A 22678-nucleotide genomic window follows, 5' to 3' on the forward strand; every position below is an offset into this window, starting at 1 on the left:
CTTTGAAAAATCTTTCATGTCATTTTTTTTTCTCCTGAGATTCCAGTTACAGAAAGTCTACTGGTTAGGGTTACATTTTGCAAGGGATAAAGAAGAGCTGAGATTAAGGCGATATGCCCCTCAATTCTTCACTCTTGTAAAAATCAAAACTGTGACATAATTTTAGCAAAACAGTAAGCCAACAAATAATTTTAAAGTACAGATAACCTCATAACAAGTTTACCAAGTTAATACTCATATTTAACAAACCTTTAACCACACTGCTTTCAGCATATTTATAACACGTACTTTTATTCTTCTGAAACCCTACTTTGAAAGAGGGACCAAACACATTTTCCTACTTCAGGGGCCTCCATTAACAACTTTTTTGGGAACAGTTAGATGTACAGTGAGAACAGCTAGTCTCTTTGCTCATCTGTAACAGAAGGAGGCAGGCACAAAGGGTTCAGAGACCTGCCTCTGGGATCAGAGAAGGCACTTAGAAGCAGCACCTTGCCTGGACACCTCCGTGGCCAAAGGAGGAACAAGCCTCCCAGAGAGCTGCAGTCTTTAGTGCAGGAGACGGACGAGAGAAGACATAACCACAGACACTGTCTTGCATTTATTCACACAAAGGAGTAAGAATCGGTACAAATAATAAACATTGCTTTAAATACAAATAAATAGCTCTGGTTTCTAAAGGAAACAACTCCAGATAATCCAAAGTTAAGTATTTTCTAAGTTCCTATTAAAAATAGAAGACTATTTATTTTGCATTAAGTCCTATTCCACCATAGCTCTTAGAGGACCTCAAGGGTAAAATGGTGAATTCTACATTCTTAGAGAAGTCACCAGAAAAATGGGAGATAATGCTCCCACTTCCCTGAACTATCCCCCAAACAAAAGGAGAGTTACTTGCATCTTACACTGAGCTCTTGAGTTTTGCAGGCAGAATAACACTAGACGATATCTGAAAAGTTTTACCTTGGGAAAGGTGACAGGAATTTCTCTGAACCCCTTCTGTGAATTATAACACTACACTACGCTGAAGTTTTGGTTCAAGTGTCTTAAATTCATTTCTGCTCATAGGAAGACTTAAGCTCCTACAATGAGAGCCTCCTCTCGCTGGGAACAATGACAGTAAACAGTTGTAATCGCTGAGTGGCACCTTAAGTAACAAAATGATTTACATGCTAAAGAAGCAATGGTGCTGCCCAGTGAAACAGCCTGTCCACCTGGCACCAAAATGACCAACCAACAGTGCTGACAGAGACAGACTCCCAGATCGGCTGTTGTTCTTCCTCTGTTGTTATACTCAAAGTGTTCAAAGTGGCAAAAAATATCTGAGAAGTAGGTTCTACAAATGAAGAATTGTTTTAAAGTCATGCAATCTTTCAAGCCTTTATAAACCACATAAAACATGAGGTCACTGCAATCTCGGTGCCAGAGCAGTGTCCGCGCCACTGACTTTCCATGTCCACTGTGTGCCCCATCGAGCCCCACACGAGACAATTTCTTCTACTCAGGCCCCTACAGTTATTAATAAAGGTAACGTCTAAGTCTGATAGAGAATCAATATAGCAAGTTTTCAAAGATATCTGCTTTTCTATTTAGATTGATCATGATATAATTCCAAACAGAACATTCTCATGCTATTAAGACAATCTCATGCAATAAATGCAACTTTAAAAGTCCCACACTAATAATGACATTTGGTATTATAGAAGGCAGGATTATTTAGATTTTTTAAAAAATGATCACGATAGAATACAAGTTGGATCTTCAAACAGGACTTCTGCTGTGGTACAAAATGCTAAATTTCGGTCTACAGTTTTGTCGACGCAAACACTTTTAAAAGATATACACCATGTTTTCCTAATTGGGATTTTGAAACAATAAGCATAATTCTTAAACAGATTACCACAACATTTGCTCAAAGAACCAGCTCTTTTTGCCAAGAACTTTTTCTTTTCAGTCCAGTTGGAGGGATTTCCATAGAAAATTCTGGAACAGCAGTTTCGAGCATGATTCAAAATTTCTTACTTCCCTCCCTTGTTTTTTTACTTTTTCTTTATGTTGTAAAGACAACTGAGCACAGAAAAATTTTTTTTTTTTTTTTTTTTTTAAAGACAGCTCTTAATAAATTAAGTTTCCTGATTTGAATGATAACATTCTTTGTCTTTGCCTTTCTTTCTGGCACACTATATAATGTTTCTGGAGTTACAAATCCAAACAAACGAGCCAACTAGAGCATCCCAGCATTCAAGTCACAGTTTTGGATAAAATCCTATTTATTCTGGATGATGCTCAATTCCACACATACTTCAGGGAAGAAACATCCATAAGAAGGACATCCAAAAATGTTATGTTACCAAACGCTAACATGTGACTGCTCTGTCGGGTAGTACTGTTCACAGCTACAAGTACAAAGGCAGAGGGTCTCAGGTGTGGAGAGCAGTCATTCATAACCATCATCTTCGAGATTTCCAAGCTGTTCGAGAATAAGGAGTAGTCCTTTTTTTATCTGGTGGCTTGAAGTAGGAATAAACAGGCGCTGCTGGATATTCTGCATCAGGATTTTCTGCCATCATTTTCAGCTTTGCTTCGATGGCTTTGATCTTTGCAGTGACACTGGAAAAAGGACAGCAGAGCATCAGAGTGGGCCTGCATACATTCAGAGAATCCCTATGTATTTCATCTTCTTTGTGGCTCTCAGGCATATCAGAGAAACAACAAGACACTCAAACACAAACATACAAACATTTCATAGAAAACAGGACTTCCCACAAGCTGCTGGGTGCAGCCAATAAATAAATAAATAAGAACAACAAAAGGAATACAGTTTTATTTGGGAGAAAAAAAAAACCCACAAAAATAACTGTTCTTATTTTAGGAAAGAGATCAAGGGTGAAACATCTATTAAGCTTTTTCTGTAAGACACTGTTAGGAATACTTTGTATATTATTACACTTAAACCTCAGACACCAACACTGTTCAGCACCTTAGTACCTGCAGACAGTAGGCACTCAAAGATAATTTGTATAGGGATTGAAAGCAGAGTCTGAGAGAGAGATGTGTACTCCCATGCTCATGGTAGCATTATTCACAACAGATAAACTGTGGAAGCAACCCAAGTGTCTACTGAAGTAAGAATAGATAAGCAAAATGTGGTAGAAACATATGCTCCAATATGGAAGAACCTGGAGGATGCTATGCTAAGTGAAACAAACCAGTCACAAAAGACAAATACTGTATGATTCTACTTAAATGAAATACTTAAGAGAGCAGTCAAAATCAGAGACAGACAGTGTAATGATGGTTGCCAGGGACTTGGGGGAGGTGGGAATGGGGAGTGATTGTTTAATGTGTACAGAGCTTCAGTTTTACGAGAGAGAAAGAATTATGGAGCTGGATGGTAGTGATTGTTGTACATTATGAATGTACTTAATACCACTGAACTGTACACTTAAAAATGGTTAAGATGGTAAATGCTATATTATGCATAAATGTATATTATTTACCACAATAAAAATGGAAGAAATAATTCATGTAGGTTACATTCTTCATTTTGCAGACAAAGAAAAAAAGGCATAGAAAGGTTAGTGCCCATAGCTAGTAACTGGCAGAGCTGAGATTTGAATACAGCTGGACTCCAGAGCCATACTATGAACTCTTTCTTATACAGTACCACCTTCTGAATCATTGAATAATAATGGAAAAAACATCCCTGAAATCGTACGAAGTCCCTTTTTACTGACAAATGTGTGTTTAGGCTCTCATTTACAGAGCACTTACAATGAGCCAGGAAGTGTGCCCAGCATTTTACTTATACTGTTTCTAATCCTTGCAACAATATTTCGAGGGTTATCAACCACATTTTTGTTGTTGCTGTTCAGTCCCCAAGTCGTGTCCAACTCTTTGTGACCCCATGAACTTCAGTACACCAGACTTCTCTATCCATCGCTATCTCCCTGAGTTTGATCAAACTCATGTCCACTGAGTCAGTGATGCCATCCAACCATCTCATCTTCTATTGCCCCCTTCTCCTCTTGCCCTCAAATTTTCCCCAGCATCAGGGTCTTTTCCAATGAGTCAGTTCTTCACATCAGGTGGCCAAAGTATTGGAGCTTCAGCTTCAGCATCGTCCTTGCAATGAATATTCAGGGTTGATTTCCTTTAGGATTGACTGGTTTGATCTCTCTGCAGTCCAAGGGACTCTCAAGAGACTTCTACAGCATCACAGCTCAAAAATGTCAACTCTTTGGCACTCAGCCTTCTTTACGGTCCAACTCTCACATATGACTACTAGAAAAACCATAACTTTGACTACACGGCCCACATTTTATAGATAAACAAATGCAGAAGGGTAGTGATTCAACCAAAGTTCACATAGCTAACAAACTGTGGAGCCAGGATTCAAGCCCAGTTTATCATCAAAGGCCTTGCTTTTTTCTCTTCATTAGGCTGGGAGCTGAGTAGCCATGTATTAGAGAGAAGGGATGAGGAGACACTGTGGAAGCTGTGAGGAATTTCCTTCTGATCAAGGATACCACTATCCCCAGGTCAGAATGCAACACACTCAACTAGAGTATTTTTTGGCTTATGGCTTCCTTTAGTTTCCACTTTAACTCTGTCAATAGTCTACAGTCAGGGATAGACACTTGGGAGGGAATGTATACATAGCCTTTAAGAAATCCTCAAAAAGTATATATCTGCATATACTCAAGATTTTACATGGGCAATGTAAAATTAAAAAACTTAGTTGCCATAAAAAAGAACTCTGAAGTCTCACTGAGGTGCATTCCACACCTTTTCCATTAATGGAAAATTTAACAGCCAGCCATCCATTCTGTATGGGTCCCAGGGAAAACAACCTTCTCTAATTAGGTATAGATGTTAATCAAAACACGTAAGCTGAGGTTCTCTGGATTAAAAGATAAATGGAAAACACCAGGCTAGATTATTTAGTAAAAAGAACAAAGAGTGAAAGAAACGAAAGACATTCACAGTACCATGGAGATCACCAAGCATCAATGCAGTTGTCTGTTCCCAAGAGGAGTTAGATTTACAAAAACCTCCACGAAACCAGTGACTGACGAGGTTTAATCTTAAGGGGAAAATAGGACAGCTGAAATAAGCTCCTAGTGAACTTAGTGAAGTTATTAGTTAAAAAAAATTGGGGGAGTACAAAATAAAGCAGCACAAAATTAAGAAAACATCAATGATATTAGACAAATTGGTAACTATAAAATTAACTATCAATTTTATTACTCCTAGAAACATTTCAGGATAACCCCTCCTTGCAGTTTAATGAGATGCTTGTAAATCTCTTCTGTTTGGTGCAGATAATATACAGAAAAGTTTTTTTTTTTTTTTTTTTTTTTACCCTAACCCTCTGTCCAAACAGGTATCACTTTCCTGATTCTATGACGTGTTGATTTCAGATGCATATGAGAGGCTGGTGCTCTTTCACACATCTTTCCCTCTCTCAGAGCAGGTGTTAGAATTGCAGTCCTGCACTGACAGCCTGGAGCTGCTTGCAAGCAGTAACTGAAAGACTGAATTCTCAAGTTCAGTAAACCTGGCTTTGAATCTGTACTCTGCTATTTTCAACCTGTGTGATATTGGCCAAGATACCTCCCTAAACTTCAGTTTCTTCGTTTATAAAATGAATACAAAGTACTTTCACCAGAATTTTTATACTTTGGTGACATACAGCATGTAAAGTGTTTAGCACAGAGCCTGCTTCATAGTAAGCTCCAAAAATCTCAGCTTTTGTTCTTGTTAACATTTCTCCCTAGGCTATGGTGCAAAGTCAGCCCCTCTACTTCTGCTCACCCTTAACTTCCCCTTTCTTTATTCAACCCTCAACTCCTTCTGTTTTGAATTAACTCCAAGGAAGTAACTGACAATTTGTACGTACTGGAACCAAAACTGTTACATTTGCTGAAATGGTCGATAAAATTAAAGTGCTGCAAACCCAAATTCTGTATAAAGGAACTCATAGTTGGGGAGGAATTAGTGTATAATGACAAACGTTGAAGATAATCAAGGCCTTATTAAAATGCTTGTTTTATAGCAAGGACTGTATCTGATTTACCTCTGTGTTCCCAGTGCCAAGTATAATAGCTGGTATGTGGTAGGTATACCCAGCCTCTTTTGTGTGTATGAACTGTGTAAACAGCTGGTACACACTCTTGTGGGTATGGAGGGAGGTGACATTCTGGAGACTAACTGCACACATCTCTCAGCATGGCAAAAGTTAGTAGGCTCCACTCTAAAGGGTCTGAAGGGTTTCTAGTGCCAGAATGAAGAAATGGCTCCAGCTCTTGCAATACTTGTGTCTTCCTACAGGACACCTTCTTACCTTAGGTTAGACTGCGCAGGCTCAGTGCTTGAGGACGGCTCAAGACTAATTGGAAGGATCTTATCATTCTTGTTATGATCGTATCTCTGAAAGTAAGAAAAAAGGCAAATTACCCCACTCAGGCAGAAACCAGCCCTTTACTGTAATACATGTGTTCAGAAACCCTAATCTTATCAGTGTATCCTTAGAAAGCATGTGTGTTCAGTCTCTCAGTCATGTCTGACTCTTTGTGACCACGTGGAGACTGTAGCCTACCATGCTCCTCTGTCCATGGGTTGTCCCCAGGCAAAAATACTGGAGAGGGTTGCCATTTCCGCCTCCAGGGGATCTTCCCGACCCAGACAATCAAATCCAAGTCTTCCGCGTTGGCAGGAAGATTCTTTACCACTAAGCCACCAGGGAAGCCCATTGTTAGATTGTTTCTAGACAATCTTAGGTCTGCTTTGTGTTCAGAATTAATGCAGAAGTCCAGCTTTAGCATAAAGGTTATAAACGTAGAAAAAGAAATTTAGATGAGGCTTCCCATCTACCCAATAATCCTCCTTATTTGGTGGAGAAAGAATTTCAACCTTTAAATTCAGAGATGGTACAGCTACACAGCAGGAATGCCCTCTCACATTCTGATTCTGTCACATATCACTTCTTCCAATAGTTATTTCGCTTTATTCCAAGCAGTTTAAAGTTTTGCTTGATTGCTGCAAAGTAACAACCATAACAGTCAGCTCTTCACAGGTTTATGTGGAGAAGAGAACTAGTAATGGCTTTCAGCCACTGATACAGAAAACATTCTCCAGGAAAGTACAGTTTATTTGATGTCAGATAATTATATACTTCTTTTAAAAGGTAAATACAATGTTAAAGAGCAATCAGGAGTCTCTGGTCAGAAAGACATGCAGGATGAGAAGATGATAGCCAGTCTAGCAAATGAGACTTGATTTTCTTTTGAATAAAAAAGCATTTAGAAATTCTCCTTGTTGTTTCTATTTTTAAGGTGATGGATCCTGGAAATTGAGAAGGCTCTGTGATTACCTGAAATCCTGAAATACTCAAAAAGATCCAAACTGTCTGCAATCTGTTTTTGAGCTTCGACACTGAACTCAAATGTCTTTATTTTGGTGACTCTTTTCTGGGGAGCTTGCTGGGTGGAGTCTCTGATCAAGCATTACGGTCATTTATAAAGACTGAGGCTCCAAATCTGGTTGTAACAAACCTTTGCAGGCAGGTCTGTTAAGACCACAGTGCAGGAAGAAGAGAATCAACTTTGTGGATTGCTCCAGCGTAAACGCATACTTCACCTGTGCTGGCTGAAACAGAATACCATTCTTTCCTTCTTTTTTCTTTTTCAATGGTTGTAGCTTTTCCAGCACATTTTCCCAAGAGAATACTAGGAGATGAACACAGCAGTTCACCACTGCTTGGGCCTTGGAGTCAATACAGGCATCGCAAATCCCACAAATAACTCTCAAAATCTCTCGAGTAAGGAAATGCCAGTGCTTTAAGCACTCTTACAAACTACCCATTTCTCAAGTATTTAGCATAAACAATTCAAACTTGCCACAGAACTGAGAGGCTGGGAAGAGTCTAATAATGCCTAAAGCAACTAATTTAAAAAATAAATACATTTTTCCTCTAAAGAACTCCTACCAAAAATAAATAAATAAATAAATGATAGATGTCTGAGTAGACAGATCAGTCACATGGAAAAATCAATCAAAAACAGAATCTGTGGGTATGTGGAGGGAAACGGCGAAGGAACTTAATCCCTCCTGAGATGTTTCTCAAAAGAAAAATCTGGAAATACACATGGTGAATACAAGGAGACCAGCGTGTGGTTGTTCCAGATGTGCAGAGGCTGGGATGCAAATGGGCGAGTGGACAACTGTCTTTTCAAAGCCTGATTTAGGACAAGCTGATGCAGTCTTTCTAGCCCGTTAGACTCACCTTCACTTGAGCGTGTGCCCAGCGCACCACCAGCTTCTTAGACAGGGCCAGCTTGCCATTGAGACACTGGATGGCTTGTTCTGCTTCCTGTTCAGGAAAGGGATAAATGTCAGTAGAAGACTCAAATGTCTCACTAGCTTTGATGGCTGAATTTCTTATTGTTTTGGTAAACAAGTGGCAAAGGATTTACAAGGGGAAAAAAAAAGGCAGAATAATAAAAAGGGTCTGAGACTTTATAAACTCAAACAAAAATTTAAATCCTGCCTGGGTATGAGATTTTGTAAACCCAGTCAAACAAAAATTTAAATCTTGCCTGCCACTTACTGGCAGTATAATATTTAACAGGTCATTTAATCTCTCTGGATATTAGCTTTTTCGCCTGCAAAATATGGATACTGCTTGTTCCGAAGTGGTCAGAGGAGTAGAAGAGCACATGTAAAGAATGGAGCACGTGGTGCGCACTCAACCAACGTCAGCTAGCACTGTTGTCCCTACTGGGTGATATCTTTCTACACAGTTCTGTAAGTTAGAGTAACATCTACTACGTCAAGAAAGTGTACTCCTCCTGGGGACTCTGACACTATATCCTGGACCAGGGCTGATACACCCTGAATCCAAAGTGAGCTACAGGGCTTCAAAGGATATGGGAGTGAAGGAAACCAGGCCGGAAAAAGCAGGAGTGAGTCAAAGAGGCTATGAGCAAGGTATCTGTGTGAGCCAATCTCTGCACCTGGCTTTCAGAGCCAGAAGTTCCCTGACCCTTTCCCCATCAGATACAGGAGCAACGAGGTTGAAAGGAATTCCTGAGGCTGGATAATAGGCACTCGAGGACATTCCCAGGAAGCCTGGCTGTACTTTTCCATCCTGCCAAGCCTCCTCCGCTCCATTTGTATCCAGGAGGCATTCGGCCAAATGTTACCCACATTTACTGGGAGTGAAGAGCCTGTTAAGGAACAGGAAGAGGAACAAGGAGAGTCCGAGGCCTCAGCATAAAACATTCTAGTCTGGTTTTACCGGTGATTCTCTTACTCCTCTGGGTCTTACCAGTATGATATCCAACAGATATCTGAGTACCCACTGTGGGTACTCACTGGCATCTGTGCCTCACTATGGCACACAGAGTTAGAGGAACAGAGGAGATATTTTATTCTTCTTTTAAGTTTCACTTAGTGAATTAGAATTTACATGACACTACTAATTCTGTAGCATCAATAGTCATAAGACGCCAGCAGGTGATAAATAGTTTTAAAAATAATTTCCTATCTTTCTAACTTGTTCCAAAATTCATGTATCCAACAGTATTATTAAATGCCAAATATGCTTTCATATGAACCCTCACCTACTCTCTTAACTTCCTAAAAGGTAAGGAGTGTGTGTATTTTTAATTTCCATTTTTAGATGAAAACTGAGGTCAAAATAAGTTAGACTTGCCCAAAGTTAATAAATAAAAGAGCCAGAAATAATCTTTGTAACTTCCAGTTTAGTGTTTTTAAACCAACATCTATCTTCAACATGACCAATGATTTTAGTGGTCATGTAAAAATCCTCAACGCACTCTATCATTAGGGAAGAATTAAGTATTTTAGAATACAAACTATATAGAGCACAGTTTCAGTTCCCTCAAAAAAAAAACCGAACTTGAATAATTAGAACAATAATGTATCATTTATTGCCTATCACATTTGCAAAAATTAGAGGAAAGTTTTAAGAAATCCCTAGCACTGGTAGGGACAAATGATATTCTCAGATAGTCTCAGAACATGCTGACACGTTATTTCTTGAAGGCAATTTGGCAGTCATATTAAGGAAAAAATTCATGGCCTTTGTTGACAACCACTCCATTTCCATGAATACAGTAAATATTCACATAGAGCTAGAGATGTTCACCACATTGCTTACACATTTGGAGGTTAGATATGTAACTTATCACATATTCACAGAATAAAATATTATGCAGTCATCAAAGACGATACTGGTTAGTTTTTAAACTGAGGCCTAAATAATAAAATGTATTATAGATCAGTGAATTTTTACACCTATCTGTAGCTACACCAGTGAAACCACAGTATGATACAGAATGTTATCTTGATAGGTACCGGATGACAGGAAAAATTTTAATTTACTTTCAGTGGTAAATAGGATACACGATCCTATTTGTGTGTTAAAAGCTCTACATGTGTTCTTTTAAATTGTGCACATGTGTTTTTATTTTATGTATATGTGTGTGTGAATGTGAAGAAAGAAGAGACTAGAAAGATATATAACTAAATATTGAAAGCTGGTTATTTCTGGGTTTTAGACTGATATATGAAATTATTTATCTATATTTTATCTATAAGAAACAAGTATTACTTTTATAGGAAAAATATCCAAATACAATTATCATTAGTAAAACAGAAACTAGGCAACATTCTCACATATCACTAATAAAGTCACAGAACTATAAACAGTGTCTCTATATTTAGTAACATTCAAATTCAAGTCCTTTATCAATGCATGTCCACTCTCAGGACTACATTTTAATAGTAGATCGTGGACACACCACGGTTGAAGCTGGCGCTCTCATTCTCTGTATATATTCAAACTTGTCCACATTTATTCGGAGATGTCGAGGAGGAGGATACATTTTTAAGAAATCAAAATAAAAGACAGTTTGTGGGTGGCTCACCACAGACAGGGAGGGTTTCTGCACCATGGGGCCAAACTCTGAAAGAAAAGGCAGCTTTGTTGGCCAGCCACGAAAGAACCAAACAAAAGAGAACAGGGAGGAGGACATCCATGTGCTAGTATGGGCACCCCAGAGCATCTGGCCAGGAAAGTAGGTCAGCCGCCTCAGCCTGCCAGCCGGCCAGGGGCAGACTTTGAAAGCTGGCCGATAACTCGGCTGCTGACTGAGGGTCTCCTTTAGGGCTCAGAGCCCAGCATATGTGGGCGAGTCAGACATGGCTCCTGCCCACAAGGATCTGCTATTTGAGCAGTCAGGAGGGCTGCAAAGATTAACTACAAGAGGCTAAGCACTGGGCAAGGGGGAGAAGTTCAGCTACCTGCTTAGTTTCAAAGTTGACAAAACAGTACCCTCGAGGCTGTCCCTCCAGAGCACCTGACTTGTGGAAGAGGAAGTCGAACTGCTTCACCGTGCCAAACTTCTGCAGCAGCCTGAGGAGATGGTATCTGTGGAGAAAGAACAGCCCCTGAGATGCTCTGGGAGTCTGGTTGCCACTCAGCCTGAGTGCGAGATAAAAGCAGGAGATAATTTACCCCAGGGACAAAAACCTCACCACCCCCCCGGCCCCCGCCTTGCCGTCTCTCCTTCAAACTGCACCGTTATCTGGCAACCAGAGTTGTTTGCCTCTATTTGGAATGGGAACTAGAATTGTCATGGCTCTGCGTCTGTCCAGCACAAAAATACCAAACAAACAAACAAACAAAAAACCCACACCTAACAAACAGATGTCTGGCCCACAAGCACCATTTGTTTTTTTTTTTAGGAGCAAAGTTCAAAAATAGTGTCGATTTATTTATTTTTAATTTCTTGGCAATGACACAGTATTTGTGAATAACTGTAACTCCATCAGAAACACACACCCACACTCCCAAAGCCAAAGCCAACCCTATCTCAAAAATAAACAAAGTACCACTTACACATTCACACAAACAAGAAAACAATTCGGAAGACTTCCCCATTGGATCTCACAGTAAATCATGAGTTCCCACTTGCACTTGAGACAAACTCTGCCAAAAGCCAAACCACAGCGAGTGGCACTTCCGTTAAGTGCTTGAGAGTCTCTACCTCTGATGCGACTCAGTGAAAGGACCATGTAGAACCACAACATGATGGAGGCCAAGAGTTTCCACCCCTGATGCAACTGAACCACAGGACCATGTGGAACTTCAATATGATGGAGGGTGGTCTCACATGAGCAGGGGAACCTGTGCTTAGTCGCTCAGTTGTGTCCTATTCTTTGCGACCCCATGGACTATAGCCCACCATGTTCCTCTGTCCACGAGGATTCTCCAGGCCAGAACACTGGAGTGGGTTGCCAAGCCCTCCTCCAGGGGGATCTTCCCAACCCAGGGATCCAACACAGGTCTCCCACACTGCAGACAGATTCTTTACTGTCTAAGCCACCAGGAAAGCCCAAGAATACTGGAGTGGGTAGGCCTATCCCTTTTCTACGGAATCTTCCTGACCCAGGAATTGAACTGTGTTCTCCTGCATTGCAGGCGGATTCTTTACCAGCTGAGCTACCAGGGAAGGCCTGGAATCTGGCCGGTCCTATAGATCATCCCACTGTGGGTAACTTCCCAACCTCTGCTGCTTTAACACAATTCATGTGTGGTCGAATAGAGAATATATATGGCCAAGGAAGACATTTACTGCTGGCAGGAGGTACACCCCAAGCTCTCAACTGCCATTCTGCCCCTCACCCTCTTCTTGGATTCCTTTCCCTAAAACTTATTTGGTTTCTATAGAGCTTTTAAGTTATTCAAACAGATGTGGCCTTAACAGGTTGCTGTGGCCAATCTCAATCCCGACTTCCTGTCATCTGATGTGAGGGTGAGACAAACCAACCGCTCTCCCGTTTCCTTTTCCTTTGGCCTTCCTCCTGGCATCCTCTGCACTATTCAAATGGAGTCAAGGCTTTCTCTAAACAATGCTGTCCCTGTGATACTAAAAAGGTATCAGCCCACATGCTAAATCTGTTATTACTGGGAATTCTACCCCACAGGGAGTCAGTAAAGCTGTCGTTACAGCCGCATTTATATTCACATTGTTTTCTAGGAGAAACTCATCAAGATTTTATTCTTGAGTAAGAATCTCCTTTGGGAGGCAGAAAGATATGAAATGGATCATAAGCTACACTAAATTTGAGACTAATGCATACCAATAAGCAAGCCCATTATCCTGGATCAGGTGCCTGACACAGTGGAGCAGGGAAGACATAATACAGGTCTTATTTTGGGACAGGATGCAAGGATCCCAAGGCATACTGTGGATATTAATCTGGTCTTTAGACCTGTTTTGAAAGAGAAAGAACTGTAACCCTCTAGTTTCCAAATTCTTAATTCCCATCTCAATACCTCAGTTGCCAGTGAGAATATATGAGGTGACTCTTTAGGGGCAAGGGAGACACCTGAAGTGCAAATTTCTGGTATTTGATTTTGGTACTTCTGGTACTTGATTTTCTGAACATGCTTACGACAAGGGTGAGTCTCTCAAATGCATAGACAGATGGGCTGGAAGAATCTCTCAGGGTCTTTCATTCACAGCTGCATCTTCCACTTACTACACCCATTCAAACCTTAACGCAGCACCAGTTGCCATGAATGGTGGGTCAAACCTGTTTTTTTTTAAACCACCTAAGGCCACTGTGGGCTAGTCATCTTTTCATTAGCTCCATTCTGCTTAATAGCAGGAAGGTAAGGCGATCGGCATTTCCTAGGAAATGAATTTTAATTTACTCAGGGAAAAAAAAAAAAACAAACCTCCGACAGATTATTCTTTGAAAAGCTAACAAATGCGTTCTGCCCGAGAAGAGCGACCTTAAGATTCCAGGAACATCTGCTTAGGTCCATGTCTTTCAACTTCTCCGGGATTTCTTTTCTTGTTTGATAATTTCTTGAAATTATCGGAACACCGAAACAAAAGGAATGAAGTGTTTACTATTTTGCTTCCTGGAGATGGGGGCTGCAAGCTCTGATAGTGAAAAAAGCCTGAAGACTCTTGCTTTCACATCTGCAAGCACTTTCATCTGCTATGGGAGCACAGGAGGGCCCGTTGCTCATCAGAGCCCTGCTTCACTTAATGAAATGTGGGCCCTGCAGCCTCAGGAGCTGAAGAACTGGTTCACCAGTCCCACAGATACTTCTGCACCACGATTAGTGTGGTCTGAAATGGGTTTTTAAAATGGCCTTCCTGCGTGATGGCACGGAGGAAATTAATCTGTATGAACTGGATTAAGATAGACACCTCTAATGTGTCAAGAACTGTACTAGGCACTTGGACCAACTATCCAGATGAACACAGCTAGGTCTCTGTCTTCAAAGACCTGACATTCTGGTTCGAGGAGAGAGAGATGTAGTCAGACAATTTTAGAACAGCATGAAGCTTGCACACAGAGGTATGTATGTGAGCACATAGATGAAGAGGACCTACTGCACAGAGAAGGTGGTGGTTAGTGAATGCCCTGTGCGGAGACACAATGGCGAAAAAGACTCTTACACAGTAAGAGCAGAGGCTGACAGGCGGGCAGGGGGGCCGGTCGTGAAAGACCTGTGCTAAATGAGGGAATTTAACGCGATGCTGTAGGTACTGGGAAGTCAACGAAATGACACTGAAGATTGATTTTAATGCCCAATTTGTTTTAGAGAAAACTATGAACTTATAGAAATTATTATGTGGTGGGTCTCTATAGTCTATGCCCTATATGTTATTAAATGGTCTTATTTTGTTTCCAACTTGAATAAGCAAATAGTAAAGGCTGTTTCATGCAAATCAAACCATAAGAAGTAGCATGGGTCAGCCTAAGAAGCAGCATGGAAATATAAGGAAAGAGCTGAGAGAATCAGGGGTGTGTTCAGGGGGAAGTATGGTTCTTACATGCTAGTGAACTTATGATCCCTCGCATTTAGCTCTGAAAGTCTGCATCAGAAGGACATTTCCACCCAGGTGCCTCTCCTCTGCTTTTAAGTTTACTTAATATACCCCAGGCTGTCCTCTTCCTCCCCACAAACTATGCCCTTCTCCAGCTATTCCACTGGCCAATGTGGACATGATTCTTTTCCATTTCTCAGGCAAGAAACAATGTGATCGTCTTCAGCTCTTCTTAGCTCCTCTTCAGTCACTTCCCTCATCTCTCAGACTCCACCCACTGGTCTCCAAGATCACAGTCTCTATCTGGGTGATATTAATGGAAGGTCTGTAGCTAATCAGCATCTTTGTCTTTGCCCCTCCTGTTCATCCTACCACTGGTGTCTGATTTTCCTACTAAAACGTCACTTTCACTATGTCAGTCTCCTGCCAAACTCCCACATGAGTCTCTTCCATTGATGCATGAAACTCAAACTTGTCTGAATAAATTTTACAGCTCCTGTCTCAATCTGATGGCATTCTCTCTCTCCAACTACTATTTTCATTATCATTTAGTATTCAAATTCCCCTTTTGCTAGTGGCTCAGATGGTAAAGAAAATGCCTGCAATGCAGGAGACCTGGGTTCAATCCCTGGGTTGTGAAGATCCCCTGGAGAAGGGAACGGTTGGCTACCCACTCCAGTATTTTTGCCTGGAGAATTCCACGGTCAGAGGAGCCTGGCGGGCTATAGTCCATGGGGTTGCAAAGAGTTGGATATGACTTGAGTGACTAACAAAAGATCTTAATCAAAAAGGTCTTCCTGATGTTCTGCTGCTGCTAAGTCGCTTCAGTTGTGTCTGACTCTGTGCGACCCCTGAGATGGCAGCCTGCCAGGCTCCCCTGTCCCTGGGATTCTCCAGGCAAGAACACTGGAGTGGGTTGCCATTTCCTTCTCCAATGCATGAAAGTGAAAAGTGAAAGTGAAGTCGCTCAGTCATGTCCGACTCGTAGCGACCCCATGGACTGCAGCCCACCAGGCTCTTCCGTCCATGGGATTTTCCAGGCAAGAGTACTGGAGTGGGGTGCCATTGCCTTCTACTCACCCAATACTGGTATTCTTTTATTTATGATTTACCCTCCATCAGGAATGTCCTTTCTTAAAAAATTTCAGCTGACTTTGTTTTTTCATACTTCTTATGCAGTGGCTATTAATTTGGCGTTCTATACAGTACATTTGGTATTTGAAAAAGAACGTAGCATTAACCCTTTCAGAAGAAACCATGGTATGGAAAATAGATAACATAGACAGTAACTTTTTCAGCTTCTCTACTGAAGGCACTAGTAATGATGTTTAAAGTTGTTATTTTTACTCTTATGGTTAGACTGTGCCCCATAACATTTAAAATAAGTCCTTACACTGAAAAACTTAGAATAGGATGCTTTTGGTTATGACTGTCCAGTTATGTGGACTGTTAAACTATTTGTGCAAAGATAACTAAATTAGGTGGTGGGAAATTAGTTCTATCATTAACTGCTTTCCTGAACTGAATCAACTCTTAACCTTTCTTTACTTACAAAACAGGGAAACATTTATCTGTTCCACTTGCATCACAAGATTTCTACAAGCTTAAATAAGAGAAACTAATGAAATATTAGAGCTGGAAGACATTCAGTTGAACAGTCTCACTTTACAGGTTAAGAACTATCAGACATAGTATAGTTGAGAGGAATCGGAATGGAGTGGAATGAACAGAGGCATGCAACCTGCTATCTCCAAAACTAAGAGTATGTCATCATTCCCTTAAGTCCAGATCGTTACACAGACACTGCTGGCATGGAACATGGTCCTAAAGCGGTCGGTACCAAGGCTACAGTGTAAACAGAATATCAGAGTGCTCACAGTCAGTCAGCAGTGCACCTCCTATCGAGAACAGGCTGATGGACAGCTTACTGTAACTTGAACAGGACTCGGATTAATACCAGGCACACACATGTAGGATGAACAGAATTATTATGAAGTAAACTTTGAAAACTTGAGTAGAAAAGGTTTTTTGCTTTAACTGCCAATCACTCATGACAGTAAATATATACCACCACTTGTCTTCTAACAAGAAGTGAGAGAACATTTGTGTAGGAGGGACATTCAAGTCAGTATATACGATAACAGGAAGAGGGATGGGACAGAGGGATGGGACTTGTGTAGGAGAGAGAGGTAAGAAGGGTCTGTCAAGAGGGAAACAGCACGAACTAGGAGAGATCTGTGGTGGTGTCCAGTTAATTACAAAAACTGGAGGCTGCTCTGAAAAATTGTGTAGCATGACATCAGAACTTTTAGAGATCTGAATTCAAATAATACTTTCTGAGACTGAACTATAAGCTGGGTACCACATGCTCACATAAGTTTCAACATTTTTCAGTGTTTGGGAACGACTGTACTTAAATAATTAGGCTAGGTCCATCATCACCCACCTTGAAAGGAACAGGATCTGGAAGTTTATGTACTTCAGAAATTTGGAAGAAGATCACGTATTTCTACAAGATAAGACCTACCTTACTACAATGTTAGGTTTCTTTGCTGTATAAAGTAAACCAAATGAAGCCACACTAAGCATTTGATAAGTTACGACTGGTAGTTATATCTTTAAGAAGACATTTTAATGGATCAGTTTGTTTAATTGAGAAAATGTTTTAAGATAAGGACTCCATAGATGAAAGACAGTAGAAATGATCTCTCTGGTGATACAGAGGTAGGAACCCACAGGAGGAGCCAGCAAGGCCCTGATTTGTTGTCTGGTCCTTGATATCTTGAGTAATGGATGTAAAAAGAACAGAGATATCAGGGGAGGAGTTTTTGATAGTGTGTTCCTGTTCATGCTCCAACTAAAGAAAACACTCATATACTCCTACTTATGACATAAACTGAGGTGGCAGTTGCCCACTTGAACCTTCCTGACAAGCAGCAGGATACAATTAGAACAAGAGTATCATTACAGGGAATCGCAGCCAAAACAATGGACATTGTTTCCACGATCCAGATTTCCACTCAGACAAGCAGAGGTGGGAATGGAAACCACTCTTGGGAGCATCCTCTCACAGCTTGGGTTTTAGATGATAGAAACGGCTTCTCTGTTTAATTTCCTCATTAACTGAGAGCTTTGGGCAGGTTCACACATTCATCCTCAAGGCCGCAAGCCATAGAGAGTCAAAATAAATGCACAGTCTATATTGATGGGCCCTGGTGACCAAGGTACCATAATTAGGGGGCAACACATCTTAAATACCATATTTCCTAGAGGGACCCGACAACACCTACACTGAGCCAATTTGAGCTTGAGCAGGTTTAAGAAACCGAACACTGTCATGATCCTTATGTATCAGTTTACATCTCTTTCCTCTCATAATCCCAACCGTCTTATACACCTCCTCTGACCCCAGACTCAAACAAGCAGATTCCCTTGTCTCTTCTCCCTATGCTTTTAACACCATCCCCAAGGAAGTGACTTCCAGCACTGAGGATATACCCCATGCTTGCTTTAAGCACTGACCCTGTACAGCTCAATCCACTTCCCTTTGATCTCCTGCCATCAACCATCACCAGTCCCTACTTAAGGAAAAATCTCTCAATTCTCTCTGCTAAGAGACTCCTTTCCACTACAATATCTACAATGGAAAGAGTGGGGAGTTGAGACAATTCAATCAGTTTTGTCACCATGGACAAGGCACTTCCACTTTTTGGACCTTGGTTTCATCTGCTGATAAAAGAGATGGAACAGATCAGAGGTTTTTCAAGAGTCGTCCACGGACCCCTGTAGTGACCGCCCAAGCAAGGGTGGCTGTTGTCAAAAGGCACCTGGGGCACCTTGTCCTCCCTTTAATCAGAGTAGCTCTAGAGCTTTTCTTCTACATATAGGTTCTGTACTTTAACAAGAGATGGCTCCTCAGATTTAAAAACTTTGAAAAATGCCTAGCATGGCACTTGGCACACAGTGGGCACTCAAATGATTCAATGAATGAATGAATGAACACCAAAGGGACTGGGGTATTTCTAAGATCCCTTATGAAATTCCTTGGTTCCATGGCTGCTTAACACGAATTAGAGTCAAGTTGTATCTCTCTGCCCTTTTGTGAAAATACTGATACTTCTGCTTGTTCCTTCATCTGAAGGATGCCCATGGCTGGTTCTAGGATATAATTTCCTCATCCGTGGGTACAAAGATTCAAAATAGTTGAAACTAAGAGAACATCTTAGGCAAGCAGGAAAAAGTATATATGGTTCACAGGGTATTCAAGTTTGTGCCTTTGCAGTAGAAGAGGCCAAATGTTAGAAAAATGACAAGATAACAGGCTAAAACAGCATCACATTCCCTTTAAAAATAATTAAAAAATAACAGGGTCAAAATATATGCAATAGCCCTTGAAAATTCTTCTGAATATCATCACCAGGAGCATCCCAATTCTGTAGGTAATGAGTTAAGGTATCTTAGACTTACTCTGTGATTTTGGGGTCCAAGTTGCCAATCCATAACCGGTGCCCTTCCTGTAGGGAGCCCTCTGAAAGGATGGATGCATTCTCCAGGGGAAGAGTTTTGGTTTCTGCTTCCATCAATCCCTATGAAACACTAAAGGAAATGTGAACATTCAGACAGGAAAGGAGCAACACTTTGTGAACAAGAGGCTTCAAACTCAATTCAACAAACATTTACTCAAGGAGGGCATGTCCTGGGCAGCCCTTCAAAGCCCTCAGTTATTCCACAACCAGGGCCCCAGCACCAGTTCCCTTGGGACAGCTCCTCCAGCAGCCAGAGAGCAAAAGCTCCCATTTTAGATGAAAGGGGTGTGGTTCTGTGTGCAGAAACTAGTTTTTTTCTTCTGAAGCCAGAGGCTGACTGGGCAGGAGGCCAAAGTTTCTGTTGCTACATGATATACCAGTTCAACAACTGTCACCCAAAATACTTGGAAACCACCAGAAAGAGAGTCTTAATGACACTTAAGAGAATGGATATGGAAGAACAACAGTAAGTAATCAATTAGCTCTTATAATGTTTAATATTTTGGGAGACACCGGGAAGAAGAGACTAACTTTCTCCTTAGTTGTTCCAGTCCCCCCATTTACTAGTTCTGCAAACTTGGGCAAGTTACTTAACCACTTGGTGCCTCAGTTTCCTCATCTGTAAAATTGGGATAATCAAGAGCTGTGAGGATTCACTGAGATGGTACACCAAAAACATTAAGAACAAGTCATGGCACCTAGGGAAGCATTCAATTAATTTTACCTTAAATTATTACTAGGTTTAGTTCCTGAAATGTCTCATTGCACAGTCACAAAAGGAGGATGAGGGTTACGATGGAGACAGTAATGGAAAGAGCAAGAAAGCTCAGAAAGCTGGGTTTCAACTTTTGGTTTTTCCATAGGAAGCCACTTCTCTCTTAGCTTCGGTCTCCTCATCTTTACATAATACACCTCACCCTGCTCATAACGTAAGAGTTGTTGAAAAGACCAAAAATGAGACCACAGACATAAAATCAAGCTTTAATGTATAATGTGGCAGAGAAAGAAAAAAATAAAAGGACTGGGAAGATGGAAGGCTGTGCCAGACTTTAGAACTCCCTGGTATAGAAAATGTGTCATATAAAACCAGGAGGGCCTCCGAGATCAGTGCTGCATCTTAATAACAACTGCTGACATATCAAACATTGGCATTACCTTTTATTTATATCAGCACAGCTTATACAGGCTAGCACACAGTAAGCCTACAGTAACCTTCAGGTAATTGTTTGTTAAAGGTGTCTATCTACCCCACACAGGGGTTCCCTGGTGGCTCAGATGGTAAAGAATCCACCTGTAATATGGGAGATCAAGGGTTTGATCCCAGAATTGGGAAGATCCACTGGAGAAGGGAATGGCAACCCACTCCAGTATTCTTGCCTGGAGAATTTCATCGACAGAGGAGCCTGGTGGGGTACAGTCCATGGGGTCTCAAAAGAGTCGGACATGACAGTCCATTGGGTCACAAAGAGCTGGACATGACTAACACACACATACACCTACACATGAGGGTGCTTTTCTTCCTCTCTCACATGTTCAATCTGTTCTGTTATGTCTGTCAACTACTAACTGCTAAACCCTTGGCTATGAAAACATAGAAATGAACAAGCCACAGTTTGCTCCTTCCTGGGAGAAAGGTAAAACAGGCATAAATAGAATCCCAGGTGTGGAAACTGGAGAGGAGAAACATTCTGTTTTCTCCCTGCTTTCCTTTTCTTTTACTTTCTTACAGATCATTCATTCAAAAAATTTTTTTACAGAGCCTCTATTTTTCAGGCAGTGCCTTGGTACTGGGGACAGAGCAGTGAACAAGCAGTCTCTGCTCTCTAGATGCTTATATTTGGAAGAGCAGGACAAGACAAAAGCTAAATAAGTAATCAAGATGTAATTTGTGCTAAGTGCTCCAAACGCAGTTAAGCAGGGGGATTTGACAAGGAGGAACGGACTACTTTAGAATTAGTGGAAAGGGAAGATGTCTGTGGGAGATGACATTTGAGATGAAACTTGAATAATAGAACCTTCTGATTTTCTCATGTCTAAAAACTGGAACAATACCAACAGGGGTTAATATCACACCAGGCAACCATTTTTAGTGGGAAGAGTGCAGGATATAGGACCAAAAGATAGGCACTCAAATCCTGGCTTTTGCACCCAGTTATTCTGTGACTTTAGTAAGTCATGATCACCCCTTAAATGTCCCCCCCTTAGAAAAGTTTTCCCTCATAGAGCAGAGCATCTTGTTCGTCTCTATGATAGCTACATTTTTCTTTCCATATAATACCAGTTAAATGTGTCATATACTATTTCATCTTTCTCTTCCCTCACTAGAATGTAAGCTATTAGAGGGCAGGGCCTTGCCTATTTTGAGGATTCCATCTCAGGCACTCAGCACGCTGCCTGTCTCCTGGCTGGTGCTCAGTAGTTACCGAATGAATGAATGAAGCCAGCCACTTCCCCATTCGGAGCCTCAGATTCTTCTTTCTTCCTACAAGGGGCATAATTATCCCTATCTTAAGAGTTGTTATGAGGTTTAAATACGACAACATACATGACAGCTCAGCACAGGACTTCTTAGGAACGGTAAAGTATGGTAAGCGATCAGGATGGCATACGACAATCAAAATCCTTTGGGTTTGCAATGGCGACAGCCTCTTATATTAAGAGTTCACAAAACGCTTTTTCACCTACCTCCCCTCGTTCCCCGCCCCCGCTCCGCACCACGCTGACCTACAACTATCCTGGAAGTCACAAACAGTCATCTGGGGAAAATGAAGAGCAGAGAAGCAAAGGCGCTTGTTCCTAAAAAGCTAACGGTAACGGTGGGGTCAAGCCTGGAATCCCGGCTTCCCGATCCCTCGCCCGAAATTCCCAGATGCGATGGGTCATTACTCGGCTTGTTATTTCCGGGCCAGCGGCGGGACAATCCGGGGCGGGGCCTGAGAAGCAGTCTCGTTACGGCAGCCTCCTCTAAGGAACCCCTCGCGTGGCTGGCGCTTACGTGCCAGGGGCTTGCCCCGGCCAAACTCACCTCGTGATCTCGGCGTCGTCCCCTCTGTTCATGCCCCCAAAGCAGGTCCCGACTCAGCGGCCCGACGGCCCTCTCAAAGCGTATACACCTCAACGCCGCAAGCTGCCAAGCCGCCCGTGACGCACTACGCCCGCGCCGCCGCCCCGCCCCGTGACGTCACGACGCCCGCGCCGCCGCCGCCGCCGCCGAGGTCGCGCGAGTCTTTTCCTAATAACCTGGGCGCTAGTTGGTGAGTGGCCTCAGCA

The 22678-nt window shown here is 41.6% G+C and overlaps 2 protein-coding genes across 3 annotated transcripts in view; one reads left to right on the top strand and one right to left on the bottom strand.

Annotated features, from left to right (window-relative positions):
- Positions 1–588: 588 nt before the first annotated feature.
- On the bottom strand, positions 589–22572 carry RBM18 (RNA binding motif protein 18). The gene is made up of 6 exons (XM_006057738.4): positions 22434–22572; positions 19350–19478; positions 11332–11458; positions 8288–8374; positions 6347–6432; positions 589–2610 (listed from the first exon to the last, which is right to left on the bottom strand). The coding sequence occupies exons 2-6, from the start codon at positions 19460–19462 to the stop codon at positions 2451–2453; spliced, it is 573 nt and encodes a 190-aa protein (XP_006057800.1). The 5' UTR covers positions 19463–19478; positions 22434–22572; the 3' UTR covers positions 589–2450.
- Positions 22430–22678, top strand: part of MRRF (mitochondrial ribosome recycling factor) — a 55837-nt gene continuing 55588 nt past the window's right edge. The window contains exon 1 of one of the 2 annotated variants that reach the window (XM_006057737.3): positions 22430–22662. The gene's annotated coding sequence lies outside the window, so the exon portion shown is untranslated. The remainder of the gene's footprint in view (positions 22663–22678) is intronic. The other variant, XM_025261626.2, reaches the window with a different exon arrangement.

This window comes from Bubalus bubalis, chromosome 12 (genome assembly GCF_019923935.1).
Source record: "Bubalus bubalis isolate 160015118507 breed Murrah chromosome 12, NDDB_SH_1, whole genome shotgun sequence".
NCBI lineage: Eukaryota > Metazoa > Chordata > Mammalia > Artiodactyla > Bovidae > Bubalus > Bubalus bubalis.

Coding starts and splice junctions, on each gene's coding strand:
- RBM18 (XM_006057738.4), bottom strand. CDS start 19,462: ATGGAAGCAGAAACCAAAACTCTTCCCCTGGAGAATGCATCCATCCTT. Junction 11,459..19,349: donor TTGGACCCCAAAATCACAGA/GTAAGTCTAAGA, acceptor CTTTCTCCACAG/ATACCATCTCCTCAGGCTGC. Junction 2,611..6,346: donor CCTGCGCAGTCTAACCTAAG/GTAAGAAGGTGT, acceptor TCCTTTTTCCAG/TGTCACTGCAAAGATCAAAG.